The 15,690-nt window shown below is 42.0% G+C and overlaps 1 protein-coding gene across 1 annotated transcript; it reads right to left on the minus strand.

Annotated features, from left to right (window-relative positions):
* Positions 1-448: 448 nt before the first annotated feature.
* LOC140845032 (uncharacterized) lies at positions 449-8,426 on the minus strand. Its single transcript, XM_073218545.1, has 2 exons — positions 7,986-8,426; positions 449-2,913 (listed from the first exon to the last, which is right to left on the minus strand). Exon 2 carries the CDS (start codon positions 2,850-2,852, stop codon positions 1,296-1,298), a length of 1,557 nt encoding a protein of 518 aa, XP_073074646.1. The 5' UTR covers positions 2,853-2,913; positions 7,986-8,426; the 3' UTR covers positions 449-1,295.
* Positions 8,427-15,690: the final 7,264 nt, after the last annotated feature.

The raw sequence follows: 15,690 nt of genomic DNA on the forward strand, positions 1-15,690 counted from the left end.
ATTGTCATTCTATGTTTATATTTAATAAATATTAGTATTACATATATATAAACTAATTCAAAGCAAGTACACTGCTTTTGTGGCAAAATTTTCTGAACTATTGTATGGTATATTTTTCAAAATTGTCACACTTCATTCTATACTGAAGGTTTTGATGATATAGAAAGAGGTTAAGCATAAGTAGACTATTTGATTGCACCCTTAAGAAACAGGATTATTTTTGCTTCTTATGGATAGTAAAAAACTGCCCAAGAAATAAGGTTGCAAGACATGCAATTTAGAAACCTATGATTTTTCTTTTCATTTTTTTTACAAGGTGGTTGCATGCTGAATGTGACTTTCTCATGCAGCATGGAAGACTCTCCTGGTCACTGTCTGAAGCAATGTGTTGAACACTGTCGCGTGCCCTGTCCTCGCCGGCAAGAACAGCATGCAACAACAGCAGGATTCTTCTGCAGAAAGCTTTATTCTTCAGCTCTTTGTGAAACAAATGAGTTGGGCAGGACCCAGAGGGGAAGGAGAGGCTTGCTTATATAGTTCTCATGCTCTGACCTGGTTGGTGCGGCTCCATATGCCTTATTAGCATAACCATTTGGTGGGTCTCATTGGTCCTTATGCCAAGGCGCAATTAGCATGTAGTTTAGTGGTGTGGGATGATTTGTCATTAGGAAGTTCGGGGCCTTCCGGCTGCCCTGCATGGGGCGCTATTTTCTGAGCGCGGCTGCCAACATCTCCCCCTTTTTTGTCTAACAGAAGCTCAAGGCGGAACTTGCCAGCAGAGGCGGAGACAGAGGCCTGACCTCCATCATACTTCTTGATGCCCCCTTTTTGGAGAGGGGTTCTGGGCATCTACCCCTATGCAGTCAGGCATGCCTCTCAGAGGGGTCCAAGACCTCTTGCAGTGCTTTGCCTCGCATCCTCTGGCTGGCGTTGGGACCGCTTGGTACAAAGGGTTTGGACTCTTTTTCTCAACCCTCTTGCACTATGAGCTTCTTAAAGAAAGCTGTGATTAAGCATTGAGGTACTCGGGCCTGGTGCAGTGCCACATGGGCTCAGGGTGCAAGAGCTACCTCAAGCTAAAGCCGAGCTTCCTTCTTAAGCATGTTGAGCCACACTTGGGGAGAGGCGCCAATGTCTATCGCCATTAGGGCTTGAGCAAGGATCACCTTGTCCTGCTTATGTTGGTTGCGGAGTCTGCATAACAACCAGAGTAAGAGCATGAGACCTCCAAGCAGGAACACGCCCATCCCAGCCATGCCCGCCCACTCCTTGACGTGGGAGAGAGCTCTGAGGAACTAGGAAGAGAGTCCTTCCGCTACGGAGATATCTAGACGGGTGGAGTTGATGTGGATAATTTCTCGCCGCAGCTCTTCTAGTGTCCCATCGAAGTCTTGGGACCAGTTTCCTGAAAGATACTGGGACAGGTCTCGTGACAGATTAGCTGCCCGTGTAAAATTTTTATATTGAATGCTAGTGATGCAGAGGGCACGATATTTCTGCTCACATCCCAATTGGGCCATTTGCCAGAGCACTTCCATTTGTTCCTCCACGAGATCTATGCATTGATTGAGGATCATTATTCCTCCTTTCAGTTTGCCATCAAGTGTGGACTGTTGGTCCAGGGCAGAAGCTACTGAGGCTGCAAGGTTATTGAGCTCTGTAGCTGATTTGATGGAGGTGTCTAAAGCTATACCAGCGGCGGTGGCTGCGACCGCGGTCGCGGAGATCAGGAGCACTATGGCGGCTGTAACACCGAAATCGCGCCTTTCTCGAAACAGAGTCATGGTGTTAGGGGCGTCTACGGGAACAGGGACCCAACGGGGGATGCGGACTACCAAAGCATTGGTAAAGTTACGCGCATCCCAACACTGAGACAGAAAGCAGGTTTCATTGGAGCAGGAGTCAAAGCTACTATTGGATAAGATAAACAGAAATGGGGGGTATACGCATACTGGAGAAGGTGGAAAAAGGGAATTAGGTGACTCTGGACCTGATTTTGCTGAACACGTGTAGTTCTCGTTGTTATGGGTCATGATCATGTTCCAGTGTGCGCGCATGTGGTTATTCTCGCACCAAAAGGTGATATTTTTTACACCGATTCCCCCACCCTGGAGGGCGGAAAAGGGGGAGAGGTCGGTACACGAGCCATTGACTCCACACAGCATCCATTTATGGAAGGGGTTCATGCTCAGCTGCTGACGAAACTCGCCTTCGAGCACCTTTACTGGCCACCAAGCCTCATTGGCTGGCCGTCCCTCCATATCTGGGGAGATGGTAAACTCCTGCCTCTCAGTTGCCCACGTTACTACAGTTGACTGACAGTCAGTCCAGGGCCACAGCTCTCCCTCATAGTCGCTCACACAATGGGAGGCATATTTGGGTTGACGAGGCCTGTCGGTGGAATTGTTCCTGGGAGAGTGTACAAATGTGCCATTGATCCAGAGAACCATCTGGTGGATAGTCATGTTCTTATAGGACGGGCTCCCTTCCTTATTAGGCCCTTCAAATTTAGCTGACATAACGGGGAGGCTACTGGCCTCTAGAATTATGTCACTGAACCATCCGTATTTCTTCCGTTTCAGGGAGATACAGCCAGCTAGATTCTGAGTGGTGAAGCATAATGACCCATTAGTTACGAAGGATCGGTTTTCTCCCAGGGGAGCTACTAGGGTGTCTTTAACTAAGTAGGGCAAGTTCATACTAGTATTGGTAGTGAAAAAGCGCGGAAAAACGGCTGCATTGAAACGGACAGGCATAGGCTTAGGAAAGGCAGACAGGATTCCCCATCTCAATACTCCCTGAGTCGGGGTCTCCAGTGTCAGGAGCAGGGTCAGGAGGTACAGCGAAGTCATCTCCTTTGTTTAGGACTTTCCTCGTTAGGCGCTCTGGGATCCAGAAGGGATTTTCTTCACCCTGGGGGAAAACACACACAGCTCCCCTGGATCTGATTATGATTGGATCCGGGCCCTTCCATTGGTTAGATAACACGTCCTTCCATTTTACTAGTTCTTGTGGGTCTTTTGGCCACTGATTATGGCGATCCGCTGCTGTATGGCTTTGAGCATCCAGATTCAAAAAATTTATAGTGAAAAGTGCTAGGGCTATGGCAGTTTTTGGTGTGGGGGGTATATCTTCAATTCCCCCTTTTTGTTTAAGTAAATAGGATTTGAGCGTGCGGTTCGCGCGTTCCACAATCCCTTGACCCTGTGGGTTGTAGGGAAGGCCAGTGATATGTTTTATCCCCATGTGATGACAAAATTGAGCAAATTTTGTAGAGGTATAGGCTGGGCCATTGTCTGTTTTCAGAATCTGTGGTAACCCCCATGCGCTCCAAGCCTCAAGGCAGTGCTGGATGACATGGGAAGCTTTCTCTCTTGACAATGGGGAGGCAAAGATGACTCCTGAACAAGTATCCACGGATACATGTACATATTTCAGTTTCCCAAAAGACGAAATATGCGTCACATCCATTTGCCAAACTTGTAAAGGCCTAATACCTCTGGGGTTGATCCCAACATGAGGTGTGGGAAGGAAGCTGCAGCAATGTTGGCAGCTAAGGACAATGTTCCTAGCTTCGGCCCTGGTTATGCTAAACCGCTTGCGCAGTGTTTCGGCAGTGACATGAAATTGTGTATGGAATTTTGAAGCTGTGGTGATAGGGTCTAGCAGGGGAAAAGCTATATTTCTGGTTGCGAGGTCTGCCAGGTGGTTGCCTTGGGTCATAGGCCCGGGAAGGCCTGAATGTGCTCTGATATGAGTTATATACAAAGGAGATTGCCTATGAAGTAGTGCTGATTGTATCTGTTTGAACAAAGTGGCTACTGGGCTGGACGCTTTGATTAGCCCGGCCACTTCTAGAGATTTGACTGCATTAACTACATAACAGGAGTCAGACACAATATTTAAAGGTTCAGGAAAGATTTGTAGGACCTCTAAGACTATGCGACATTCCACTATTTGTGGAGTGTCAGGCGTGTAGCCTTTTGTCACAACTTTGCCATCATGGACATAGGCACCTGTGCCTGTCTTAGACCCGTCTGTGTAAACTGTTTTTCCATGAGGCAGCGGGGTTAGGCTAGTGACCCGAGGAAATACTAGGAGATGATTTTTGGCGAAGTTGATGAGGGGATGTTTAGGGAAATGATTATCAAAGGTTCCTGAGAAACTGTAAGCAAGTATGGCCCAATCATCGTTCATAGCACATAATACTTGTATCTGTTCTACGCTGTAAGGGGTTATAATTTTAGCTGGAGCCTCTCCGAAATGTGTCATGGAGGTTTTTACTCCTCTCAAAGCAAGTTTGGCCACGGCTGCTGGATAGTACTCTATTGTCCTAGCCTGAGAGGCTTGGGGATGAATCTAGATCAGTGGGCCGTGCTGCCATAAGACTGCTGTTGGTAGCTCTGGGGTGGGAAGGACACACAACTCAAAGGGTTCATTCGATTGCACTCTATTTAATTGTGCTGTCATCAAAGCCTGTTCTACTTTGCGAATGGCTTGTAATGCCTCAGGTGTGAGGGAGCGCGGTGACGTTAGTTGTGGGTCTCCTTCTAGGGTTTTAAATAGTGGAGTCAATTCAGTGGTGGGTATCTTTAAGTATGGGCGCAACCAATTAATATCCCCTAGGAGTTTTTGGAAGTCATTCAAATTTCGCAATTGATTATGTCTTATCTCAAGCTTTTGGGGGCAAATTACATCTGTGTAAATGGTTGCTCCTAGGAATTTGCTAACACTAGATTTTTGGACTTTCTCGCTTGCTATATTCAGTCTCCAATTTTCTAGGGATCTAGTGAGATCTATATATGCTTCTTCTATTTCCGCTGGTTGTGGGGAGCAAAGAAGGATGTCATCCATGTAATGGATGATCTTTAGCGTGGGATAGGTCTTACGAATTGGGTCTAGCGCTCGCTGAACGTACAGTTGACATATGGTGGGGCTATTTGCCATTCCTTGAGGGAGGACCTTCCACTGAAATCTGGCATCGGGTTGTTCATGGTTAATAGCTGGCAAAGTAAAAGCAAATCTTTCCCTGTCCTTGGAGCTTAGAGGTATAGAAAAGAAACAATCTTTAATATCTATTATGAGCACTTTCTATTCTTTGGGTAAGGCAGAGAGGAGTGGCAGTCCCCGTTGTACGGGTCCAAGCATTCTCATTTGAGCATTTACTGCTCTCAGATCATGAAGCAACCTCCATGATCCTGACTTTTTCCTGATTACAAATATGGGTGTGTTCCATGGGGACACAGAGGGTTCTAGGTGTCCCACTTGGAGCTGCTCTTGCACTAAGCAATGAGCTGCTTCTAATTTTTCAGAGGATAGGGGCCACTGAGGAACTCATACGGCCTCCTCTGTGAGCCAAGGTATGGGCATGGCATCTTCAATGGCCCCTATGAAAAACCCAGGCCGTGACGGTCATTCTTTACTTTGGGCAGGATGGGCTCTATGTGTCCCTGTTGGTGTTTCCCCAGCCCCTTGCCAGGGATGTATCCCATGTCCATCATCATGCCTTGGGCGGGGGTGGAGTATTCATTAATGAGTTTGAGGCTTAAGTGTCTCATGACATCCCTCCCCCATAAATTGACCGGTAGAGGGAGTACATAAGGGGTGACTGTACCCTCTTGTCCTTCAGGGGCTCGCCATTTCAATGGTTTGGCACTAATTGAAGGGCTTGACTCATATCCTAAACCTTGTAATGAATGTGAGGATTGGGTCACAGGCCACTTGGAGGGCCACCAGGTTGCAGAGATAATACTTTTATCTGCTCCAGTGTCTAGGATTCCCTCAAAGCTCTTTCCCTCTATTTGAAGAGTTAATTTTGGTCTGTCTGCTAAATCTAATACTATGAAGGCTGAATCCCAGTCAGAGGAGCCGAAGCCTCTTTCTCCCCTCTCCGTGTTGGTAGCAGGATAATTGGCGTGGAGACTAGGTAAAACTAAGAGCTGGGCTATGCGGTCTCCCGGGGATATAGGATAGATTCCTCTGGGAGCCGAACACATGATTTTTACCTGTCCTTCATAATCTTGATCTATGACTCTGGGATGAACTACCAGGCCTTTCAATGCAGCAGAAGAGCGCCTTAGGAGTAACCCAATGGTATTTGGTGGTAGGGGGCCTTTAAAGTCTGAAGGGATAGGCTGAACTCCCATCTGTGGAGTCAACACTATTCTGGTGGTGGCACGGATGTCCAATCCCGCGGAACTTGAAGTGGCTCTCCTTGGGGGGCCTGGTTGTTCCCGAATGACACTTGCGTGCTGGTTGCCCCATATATTTGCGGGCCCTGGTGACGGGGGCCCCTCTGGGCGTTTTTTGGCAACTCTAAGGGTTTCCCTTCTATATCTTTAATAGACCGGCACTCATTAGCCCAATGCCTGCCTTTCTTACACTTAGGGCACAACTCAGGGGTCTTTTGGGTTGTTTGTTCTGAAGCTGGGCTCTTACACTCTCTCTTTATATGTCCTAATTTCCCGCATTGAAAGCATTTGATACTTCTGTTAGTGATCCTGGCTTGTTTGTGGCTCTGTAATATGGCCGCGGCTAGGCCCGCATTGGTGAGTGGCCCTCCTATTTCTCTACAGGCTTTCAACCAGGCATGTATCCCTTTTTGTTTCCAGGGTGTTATCGCCTGTCTGCATTCCTTGGTACATTGTTCAAACACTAATTGCTCCACTAGGGGCATTGCTTGTTCCTGATCTCCAAATATTCTGCCTGCGGCCTCCATCATACGAGCGACAAAGTCAGAAAATGGCTCGCTCAGCCCCTGAATAATTTTTGTCAAATTGCCTGATACTTCTCCTTTGTTGGTGAGGGCTTTCCATGCCTTGGCGGCGCACGTGTTTATTTGTGCATATACCTGTAAGGGGAAGGCGGTCTGGTCGGCTACCCACTGTCCTTGGCCCGTCAGCATATCATATGACCATGCAGGCTGTCCTTCGGCCGCGTTTGCGCGTGCCTGGGTCATGCTGATATCATGCCACAATGCCTTCCATTCTATGTATTGCCCCATACTAGAAAGGCATGCCTTAGTTACATATTGCCAGTCTGCGGGTGTCATGGCTGTCTCTGTTAATCTCTCAACTTGTGCTATGGTATAGTTAGCACTGACTCCATAAGCCCGAACGGATTCTGCTAACTCCTTAACTTGTTTATGGCTCAGGGGCTGGTGAGAGCGTACACCGTTATCCTCAAATACAGGAAACATTTGTCTAATTGCCTGAAGAGTATCTGGGTGGCAAAAGGAGAGTGCGCCACTCACGTAAGGTGGCGGGGCAAAGGGCGTCGGGGGACACCCTGCTTTCATTTTTTCCTTGGTCCGCTTTTCAACTTTGCTGGTTCCCTTACTTCTACACTCTGCGGTTTTATTTTCTTCCCCTTCCTCTGCGGACGTTAATTCCTCCTCAGATTCCCTATTGGAGAGTTGGAGGTCCCTCAACTCTTTCCAGGGGTATTTACTATTTTCTCCGAGGCGATTGTCACTCGCTTCTCGGGGCTCTTTCGCTTTTGCCCTAGGCGGGCTTTCTCCCTCACTCTGAGGTTTCTTTACCTTCGTTTTTGTGGCCTTTTTTCGGCCGCGCGCGCTCTCTGTTTCCCGTTCCGTTTCTGACATGCTCTCTTGGATATCTGTCAATGCTCTCTGACCTTCTTTTATTACCTTTTCACATCTCTCATCTTGCAGACAAGCTCTAATCAGTTTCCAGAGGGGCCTGGTGCCTCCCCTCAGGCTACCCTCCTCCTCCTCTCTATCAAGATCTTTCCCCAGTTTGTCCCAGCTCGGGATTGAGAGGGACCCTGAACAAATGAACCAGGGGGCCACACGGTCTATCTCCTTCACAAAAGATCCTAAGACTTTGCTGGAGACCTTCAAGTTTCGCTCTTTGAGAGCTGTCTGCAGCGCCGTGACTAATGACGGTGCATTCCCCATGGTGCCTCCTTATTTACAGAGAACCATCAACCATCATCCTAAAAAGCAGGGGCCTCTCGGAACTTACCCCTCCGGGCTTTCTTCTGACCTGCAGTTCTGAATCCTCTCCAGATGTCTGAAGGGTCCTCCCTGTGCCGGTGATGTTCTGGTTCCCGGGATTCGGCACCACTTGTCGCGTGCCCTGTCCTCGCCGGCAAGAACAGCATGCAACAACAGCAGGATTCTTCTGCAGAAAGCTTTATTCTTCAGCTCTTTGTGAAACAAATGAGTTGGGCAGGACCCAGAGGGGAAGGAGAGGCTTGCTTATATAGTTCTCATGCTCTGACCTGGTTGGTGCGGCTCCATATGCCTTATTAGCATAACCATTTGGTGGGTCTCATTGGTCCTTATGCCAAGGCGCAATTAGCATGTAGTTTAGTGGTGTGGGATGATTTGTCATTAGGAAGTTCGGGGCCTTCCGGCTGCCCTGCATGGGGCGCTATTTTCTGAGCGCGGCTGCCAACAGAACACCTCTTACGTAAAAGCTCCTAAACTCCTCATAACCACACTCTATGGTGACACTATTATTATTTTCATTTCACCCATGTAGGAACTGAGGCTCAAAAAGATAAAATCCTTGCTAAACAACCTGGGATTAGAAATCAGCAAGGCCTGGCTCTAACTAATCTTTCTATTTTATAGACACTAAAGCTTCACTTCAACCAGAGAATAAATGCAATTTACGGTGGCTGCAAAAATCCTGGAGGTTCCTTACATTGGATTGCTTACAATCTAAGGTAGATGCTCAATCCACAGCCTTGCTTGAGATATTTATAAGGTGAAGGAGAGTTATAAGGTGGTTCCTGATTCTGTCTCAGTCCAATGGAGAGTCTAGGAAAGGGGCCTATAAAAAACTGCTGTGTACATGTTGTCTAACAAAGGTGGTTGCTACTCAACTGTACTGCAGGAGGGCACTTCATTTTTTTTGTTAAAATGTCTCAAAAAGAAAAATCTTAAGAACTCACAAATTTTGAATATTTCTAAAAATTTAAAAATTTATAATAACTTTCAATTCTAAAAATTTAAAACCAGTCAGACAAACTAAAAAAAATCAGTGGTCTGGGTTTGTTTGTGGGCTCCTACTCTGAAAGCTATATGCTAATATCTGCTCTTGCATTCTCTCTGCTCTGAGATTTTCTTAGTGTCTGAGCTCAGCGAATAGCCCTGCCATCTCCTCTTCCAGCAATGACTGGAATTATTTTTTTTATCTTCTCTACCTCACTGTTTGTCAGGTCCTATTGACTTCATTGCAGTTTTTACTGAGTCTGCTCTGGGTACATTTTCATCATCACCCTGCTTCAGACCACTCTTTCCTGAGGGATTTTTCTAAAACATTGTTTTTTTTTTTAAGGTAACACCCCTTCTTAGAAGCTTCTGATGTGTTTATATTACCTAGCAAACTAAATTAAAACCGCTTAATATGGCATTAAAAGCCTTCCCTGAAGCAACCCAGTCTACCTTCAACATTCTGCATCCTAATTTCCTAGCTTACCTCTATATCAGTCAGGGTTCACCAGAGAAAGAGAAACAGAACCAAGAATTGGCTTACCATGGAGGCTGAGTCCCAAGCTCTGCAGGCAGCAGGCTGGAGACCAAAAAGAACCAATGGTATAGTTTTAATCTAATCCAAAGGCCTAAGAACCAAGAGATCCAATTGGTGTAAATTCTTGCCTGAAGTTGGCAAGCTTGAGACCCAGGAACAAATGACTTTTCAGCTCAAGTCCAAAGGCAGAAAAAGACTAGTGTTCCAACTCGGTTAAGCAGGAAGAATTCTCTTATTTGCCCTTTTTGTCCCATTCAAGTCTTTAATTAATTGGATAAGGCCCACCCACATTAAGGAATGCAATGTGCTTTACTTAGTCTACTGATTCAAATGCTAATCTAATCCAGAAACATCCTTACAGACACCCACAATAATATTGGAAAAAAATATCTGAGTACCATGGCCCAGGTTAATAGATAAAATCAGCCATCACATCCTCCCTTCCTGACAAGTTCTAATATGTTGTGGAATTTACTAATTTAATGTGTTTTGGACTGTTCTCCTTACTAGAATATAATCTTCATAAAATCAAGGTTTTTGTCTGCTGTAGTAATTCCCTTATGCCCAACATTTAGAGCAGTGTCCCACCCAGAGAACAGCTCACCAAACTGTTGCTGGATAAATATTGTTTTATGAATAAGTAGTATTCAGATTATGAATCTGAATTATAGATATTTTTATTATCTGTCTAGCCTTTTAAAGGCAGCGTCTAAGTGTGACTAATAGGACACATAGAAATACTTTGATCACATTGCTCTTTCCGATATTCTCACACCCCTCGCCTTTAGTCTGACTGTTCTCATTTTCACTTAGACAAGCTTTCCCAGGGTGGCCGTTCAATTCCAGCTGAATACAATGGGTCTAATTCAGCTCTGCCTGACCAGATGAAATCATCTAATTCAGTGTCTTCACCCTCTTTAAAAGAGTCTCTAAAGACATGACTATAGTCAAGTCCGAAATTAAGATCATTTGCAAACAGTGGATTTTGCAATAAAGTCATACTTTAAAATGTTGGTTTTGAACACATTCATTGATCATTAATGATGAGAAAGTATGACTGAGTGTACGTATGATGAATTCAGAGGATAGGGAATTTCAAGTCTAGGAGGGCTTAATAGAGAAGTTGAGACGAACTGGGATTTTTGATGAGTTCAAAAGAAGATGGAACACATTCCGAAAGGAAGGTAAGGTTTAAACAAGTAATCAGAAGTTAGACAAGTGGGAGCACAAGAAAAAGAAAAAAAAAGAGGGAACCATGGAAGGAAAAAATAGTGAGATTTTTATTGGTGATGTTTGAAGAGAAAATACCTGAAGTAAGGTTTTTAGCCCTGAGCCATACTTTAGAGTCTTAAATGTTTTGTCCAGACCTTGAATATTATCTTGTAAGAAAAAGAAAGTTATCAAAAGTCCTTAAAGAGGATAACAGTATGACATATGTAATATGTAAGAAATTGATCTCATGATGATAGATAGCTTATACTTAAAAATAAATTGTACAAAAAATATTATATATATACTGATAAATATACTGATCTTCATTGCAGTATCAATGAATTAGCTTTTCCATTAAGGAAAAGCAAGACAAGTTATTTTCAGATAAAAAGACTTTTGTTTCTACAGAAGTAAATTCATCTTTGAGAAACCAACACATGGTGACTAACAAAGTTTGGGGTCTCAGTAAACACCACTTCCCATATCTCTTGATGTTATTACAGTTGTTTCGTTGTTCAGGGCCTACTCTGCCTTCCAACCTGAAGCAGAGAACAGACACTCAGAAGCTAATTACTCTTTGGGAAATGACATATAGATTTATACTTCCTGATAACAACAATGATAAAATTTCTTGGTTTGGATCATTCTTGTAGTTTCCATCAAATAAATCAGAACTCAAAACCTTCCCTAATTCATTAGAAAGATCAAGCTTGCAAATTATTTTTCTTTACTATCTAGAAAATAAGTTACATGAATTAATATCTTGGCTGTACTTCAAGGTACAGAGATGTCTACTGTTTCCATAGTAAATATTTCTTTGTTGTTAAAATCTGGGCCATTTCCCTGGTTATAAAGACAACTTTTCCCTCTCATCTCCATCACTTGGAAAAGTACCGGGTGAACAGGAAATTATAAAGTTTGAAATAGCAAATGCTAAGTGTGTGTGTGTGTGTGTGTATGTGTGTGTTAAACATGTGAACATAGCAGGAAAGAGATTAGGACTAAAATCAAGATGACAGCAGAAAATTTAAAGAACAGAAAACCTCAAAAGATTTATCCGGAAAGCAGACATTGAGTGTAATTTTTGTCAAGTGAAACTATGTACATTTTTCTATCTAAATATGGAATCAAAAGACCTATTATTCAAATCTGATTTCAAAGTTGTAGGTGAAAAGTTTTGCAAATGAAACTTTTGCTACAAGTATAGTTACTGGTAGAAAGTCACTTTCTCATATCTGTCTTAGGACTTAATTGAAAACTAGAATTCTAACATATTTCATATGATTAAAGTCATAATTTTTTTCCTCTTTAAGAAAAATACTTTTAATATATATTTAATTTATTAATGTCTCACTTGGATACACATAAAGAGACAGTGATTATATGCCCTGTTTAAAGAAACACAAGATTTAATGTAATCAAAGATGAAAGATAATTTTGTAAATTAAACAATTTTTAGTTCACTGATGCTTCCATTTTGGCATATGTTATGGAAACCATGATTAAATGACTAGAATTTTCTAATTTATAGTCATGAAATCTAACTAAGAATATATTTATGTATATTTTCAAATGTAAAATATATACCCAAGATTATTCACTAATTTGAATATTAAAGTTTTAATTTTTAAGATGATATTGAAAAGATACTCTGTTATTTGATTAAATTGGTTTTCAGTATCTGCCATTCTGTTTCATAAAACAATTGAGTAATGTAGTCTACAGTAGTGGCAAATTAATTGTAAAGGCACTTTACAATTTTGAGTAAATAATTCACCAAAGAGTATGTCCTCAGATTTTATTTCAAAAATGACCTACCATCCACCGGTTCCTGGACTTGCCATTGTAATGAAGAAGGAGATATCTAAGCTGACCTGTGCATACAGTAAAAAAACAAATTTGACTGGATCTATACTGTTGGAACTCAACCAAGAATTAGGAGAAGTGCAAGTTGTAGCGCTCCAAAATCTTACAACTACAGACTATCTACTGTTAAAAGAACATATGGGATGTGAACAGTTCCCAGGAATGGGTTGTTTTAATTTGTCTGATTTCTCCCAGACTGTTCAAGTACAGTTGGGCAATATCCATCATATCATAGACAAATTTTCACAAATGCTTAGGGTGCCTAACTGGTTTTCTTGGCTTCACTGGAGATGGCTGGTAATTATAGATCTGCTTTGTTTATGTAACTGTATTTCTATTATGTTAATGTGTGTACACAATTTAATTAGTAGTTTAAAACCTATACATGCTTAAGTTACTCTACAAGAAGATATGTCAAAGAAATAATCAATCCTCCCATGTTTTCTTCCATCTGCTACCTCTATAGCTTTTCTTCTTCCTTCCTAATTACAACCTTAAATAGAATTCGTGCCTCATATCGAATTCACCGAGTATCATAACTCCTCCAAGTGGTAAAGATACCTCAAGACAAATGCTGGGCATAGAAGCCACAGGGCATAAATCTGCAAAGAAGTAAAAGCTAACCTTTTCAAACAATATGGCTTTTCTCTCACTTACCAACTTTACATTTCCCTGTATGGCCCCGGAAGATGACTGGTTAGCCAGAGACGGGTAAGATTCCTCAAGGGAGGAACAACCTAAGACATGCACAGTCGCAGGGGGGCCATCAGGTGAGAAATTGGGGATCAACAGAGGTGAGGCTTAGAACCTCACACCCCCTGTTTTGAGAGAAATCTTCTGCATCCGTGGATGTATTATTATTGCCCTTGTCTAGCTTGTATTAACACATAGTCTACAGGCACACACCTGATCATCTATATTTGCTCTCTTACAATACTAAACTATGTTTTCTATCTTTATCTTGCATCTACCTACCACTTCAGCATTTTATTAAAAAATAAAAATAATAATAATAAAGGGAGAAATGTGGGATTCACATATAAATCAAGTATAAAAATCAAATGAATATTCATATTTGACCTGATTGTTTATAGTTCATAATGAGTGATCAAAACAAAGATTTTGTGATGACTGCCCTTGTACTGTTCACCATGGAAGAACTTATTCAGTATGTAAGAATTTGTTCACCATGTAAGAACTTGTTCGTTATGCTTCAGAAGATTGGAGACTGACGAGAACTGGCTGGGGGTGGATTAATGATTGTGCATTGAGCATTGACTCCCCTACACAGAATTTTATTGTTGTTAACAACCATTTGATCAATAAATATGAGAGATGCCCTCTCAAAAAAAAAAATGACCTACCATATAAAGAGTTGTGAAACACCATACTGATTTCTTGAGATGCAGGGACTATAATATCTTCCCAAAAATATTCTCTGGGTTAAAAAAAATGCTCAGATGCATAATGTCTGAAACCTATGGGCTATGGGCAAAGAGCAGATCAGCTGTCTTCTGTGCTGTGTAAGTTAGTAGTGGTGACTTTGGTGGAGAGTTGAAAGGCGATGGTAGCTGAGATCCCAGCTGCTATGGTCTGGCTGAGAGCTGAGAGGGTTGCAAGGATGCTGAGAAAACACCACCGATGACAAACTTGCTGGCATGGGTGAAAAAGCAATTGCAGCTTGAAGATAGTATTCTAAGACACAGTTTTCCTAAGATATCTGTTTAGAGAGATACAGGAGATAATAGCAAGATAGGTAACATGGGAATCGGTGTTGGTAACTGGAAGACAGGATGCAAGACTGTTTAGAAAGAAAAGATGAAGATGTCCTGTGAGGATGGGAGACTAGGGAAGGGCAAGCAGGGGAGAAGGAGGTGGCCTGCATAGTCTGAGCTAATGCACCTGCCAAGAAACCAGAACCTAGAAGTCTTTCATTCATCATTTTTCCTAGAGGTATTGGAATTTCCAACAAAAAATTCCATCATTGGACTGCATCTACAGTACTATGAATATTACAATACTCATTAATAATCGTTAGAAATAGAAATACTGTTTTGTCTATGAAAAATTTTAAATTTTAAGATTTTCCAAAAATATTCCCAAGTCAAACAAGGAAAAGAAAATTCTTCAAGCGATAAACAACTCTACATAAACTATTAATGGATATCCTGCTGAATATTGTTATGGAAACAGCATTGATTTCTTGATGTCAATTATTTAATTTTTGAGATGTAATTTAAATTTTCTAAGCAGGAAAAAAATGCATATTTTGTTATTCTATTTACTTTCAGAGCAAAATGCTATATTCTGTCTGCCTCTAATAAATCTCTCTTTGTTTCTATCTCTGTCTCTATCTTTTTCTCTTACATGCACACAAATACACCTATGACCAGATACAGACTTTTACCATTGAACATACAGTAGGTTTCAAAGTTGAATGTTATCTTCATGTCAAATAATTTATATCAGTTCAGATATCATCCCAGCCCTAAAAAAACATTGCAGAGAAACCCACAAGATTATATCTGTGAATTTGGTTGCATTATTTGAAGAGTACTTCTTGAAACCCAGAAGTGAGAGTGAATATGCCATGAGTGATAAATGATATGGACTTTGCAGGTAAGGACTAATGACAGCTCTATGGGCTGATGCTGTTACCTGCAAGTTCTAAAATTATCTTTAGAAATGAAAAAGGTTGATTTCAGTTAGGCCTGGAAATGTTAAGTAAACATGGTTCCTAAAGGAAAAGAGAGAATTTCTTCAAAATTAATATCAATATATCATCACAGGCTGTTTATGGAGCAAGTCTATCAGAATATATTTTGAGCTTTCTCTATCATTTACTTAAAGTTATATTGGTAATCTTGCTAGTGAACAGGGGGTGGAATGTAGGTTTCCTGAAGATGTCGCCATATCAGCTTTGCTGTACCTCTTAGTATTGTAAAGGAACTGATTTCAAAATTATCTTAATTACTTATCAACTATAAAAAGAATAGTTATGATTAAGAAATTGACCGTTGGTGGAAATGTAATTTCCTGAGACACTTTAATAAGAAAGCTTAAGAAAAAAGCATTAAACACCTGAAATTGCCATGATTTCAAATTTTAATCT

The sequence above is a fragment of the Manis javanica genome, chromosome 12 (assembly GCF_040802235.1).
Source record: "Manis javanica isolate MJ-LG chromosome 12, MJ_LKY, whole genome shotgun sequence".
Taxonomy (NCBI): Eukaryota; Metazoa; Chordata; class Mammalia; order Pholidota; family Manidae; genus Manis; species Manis javanica.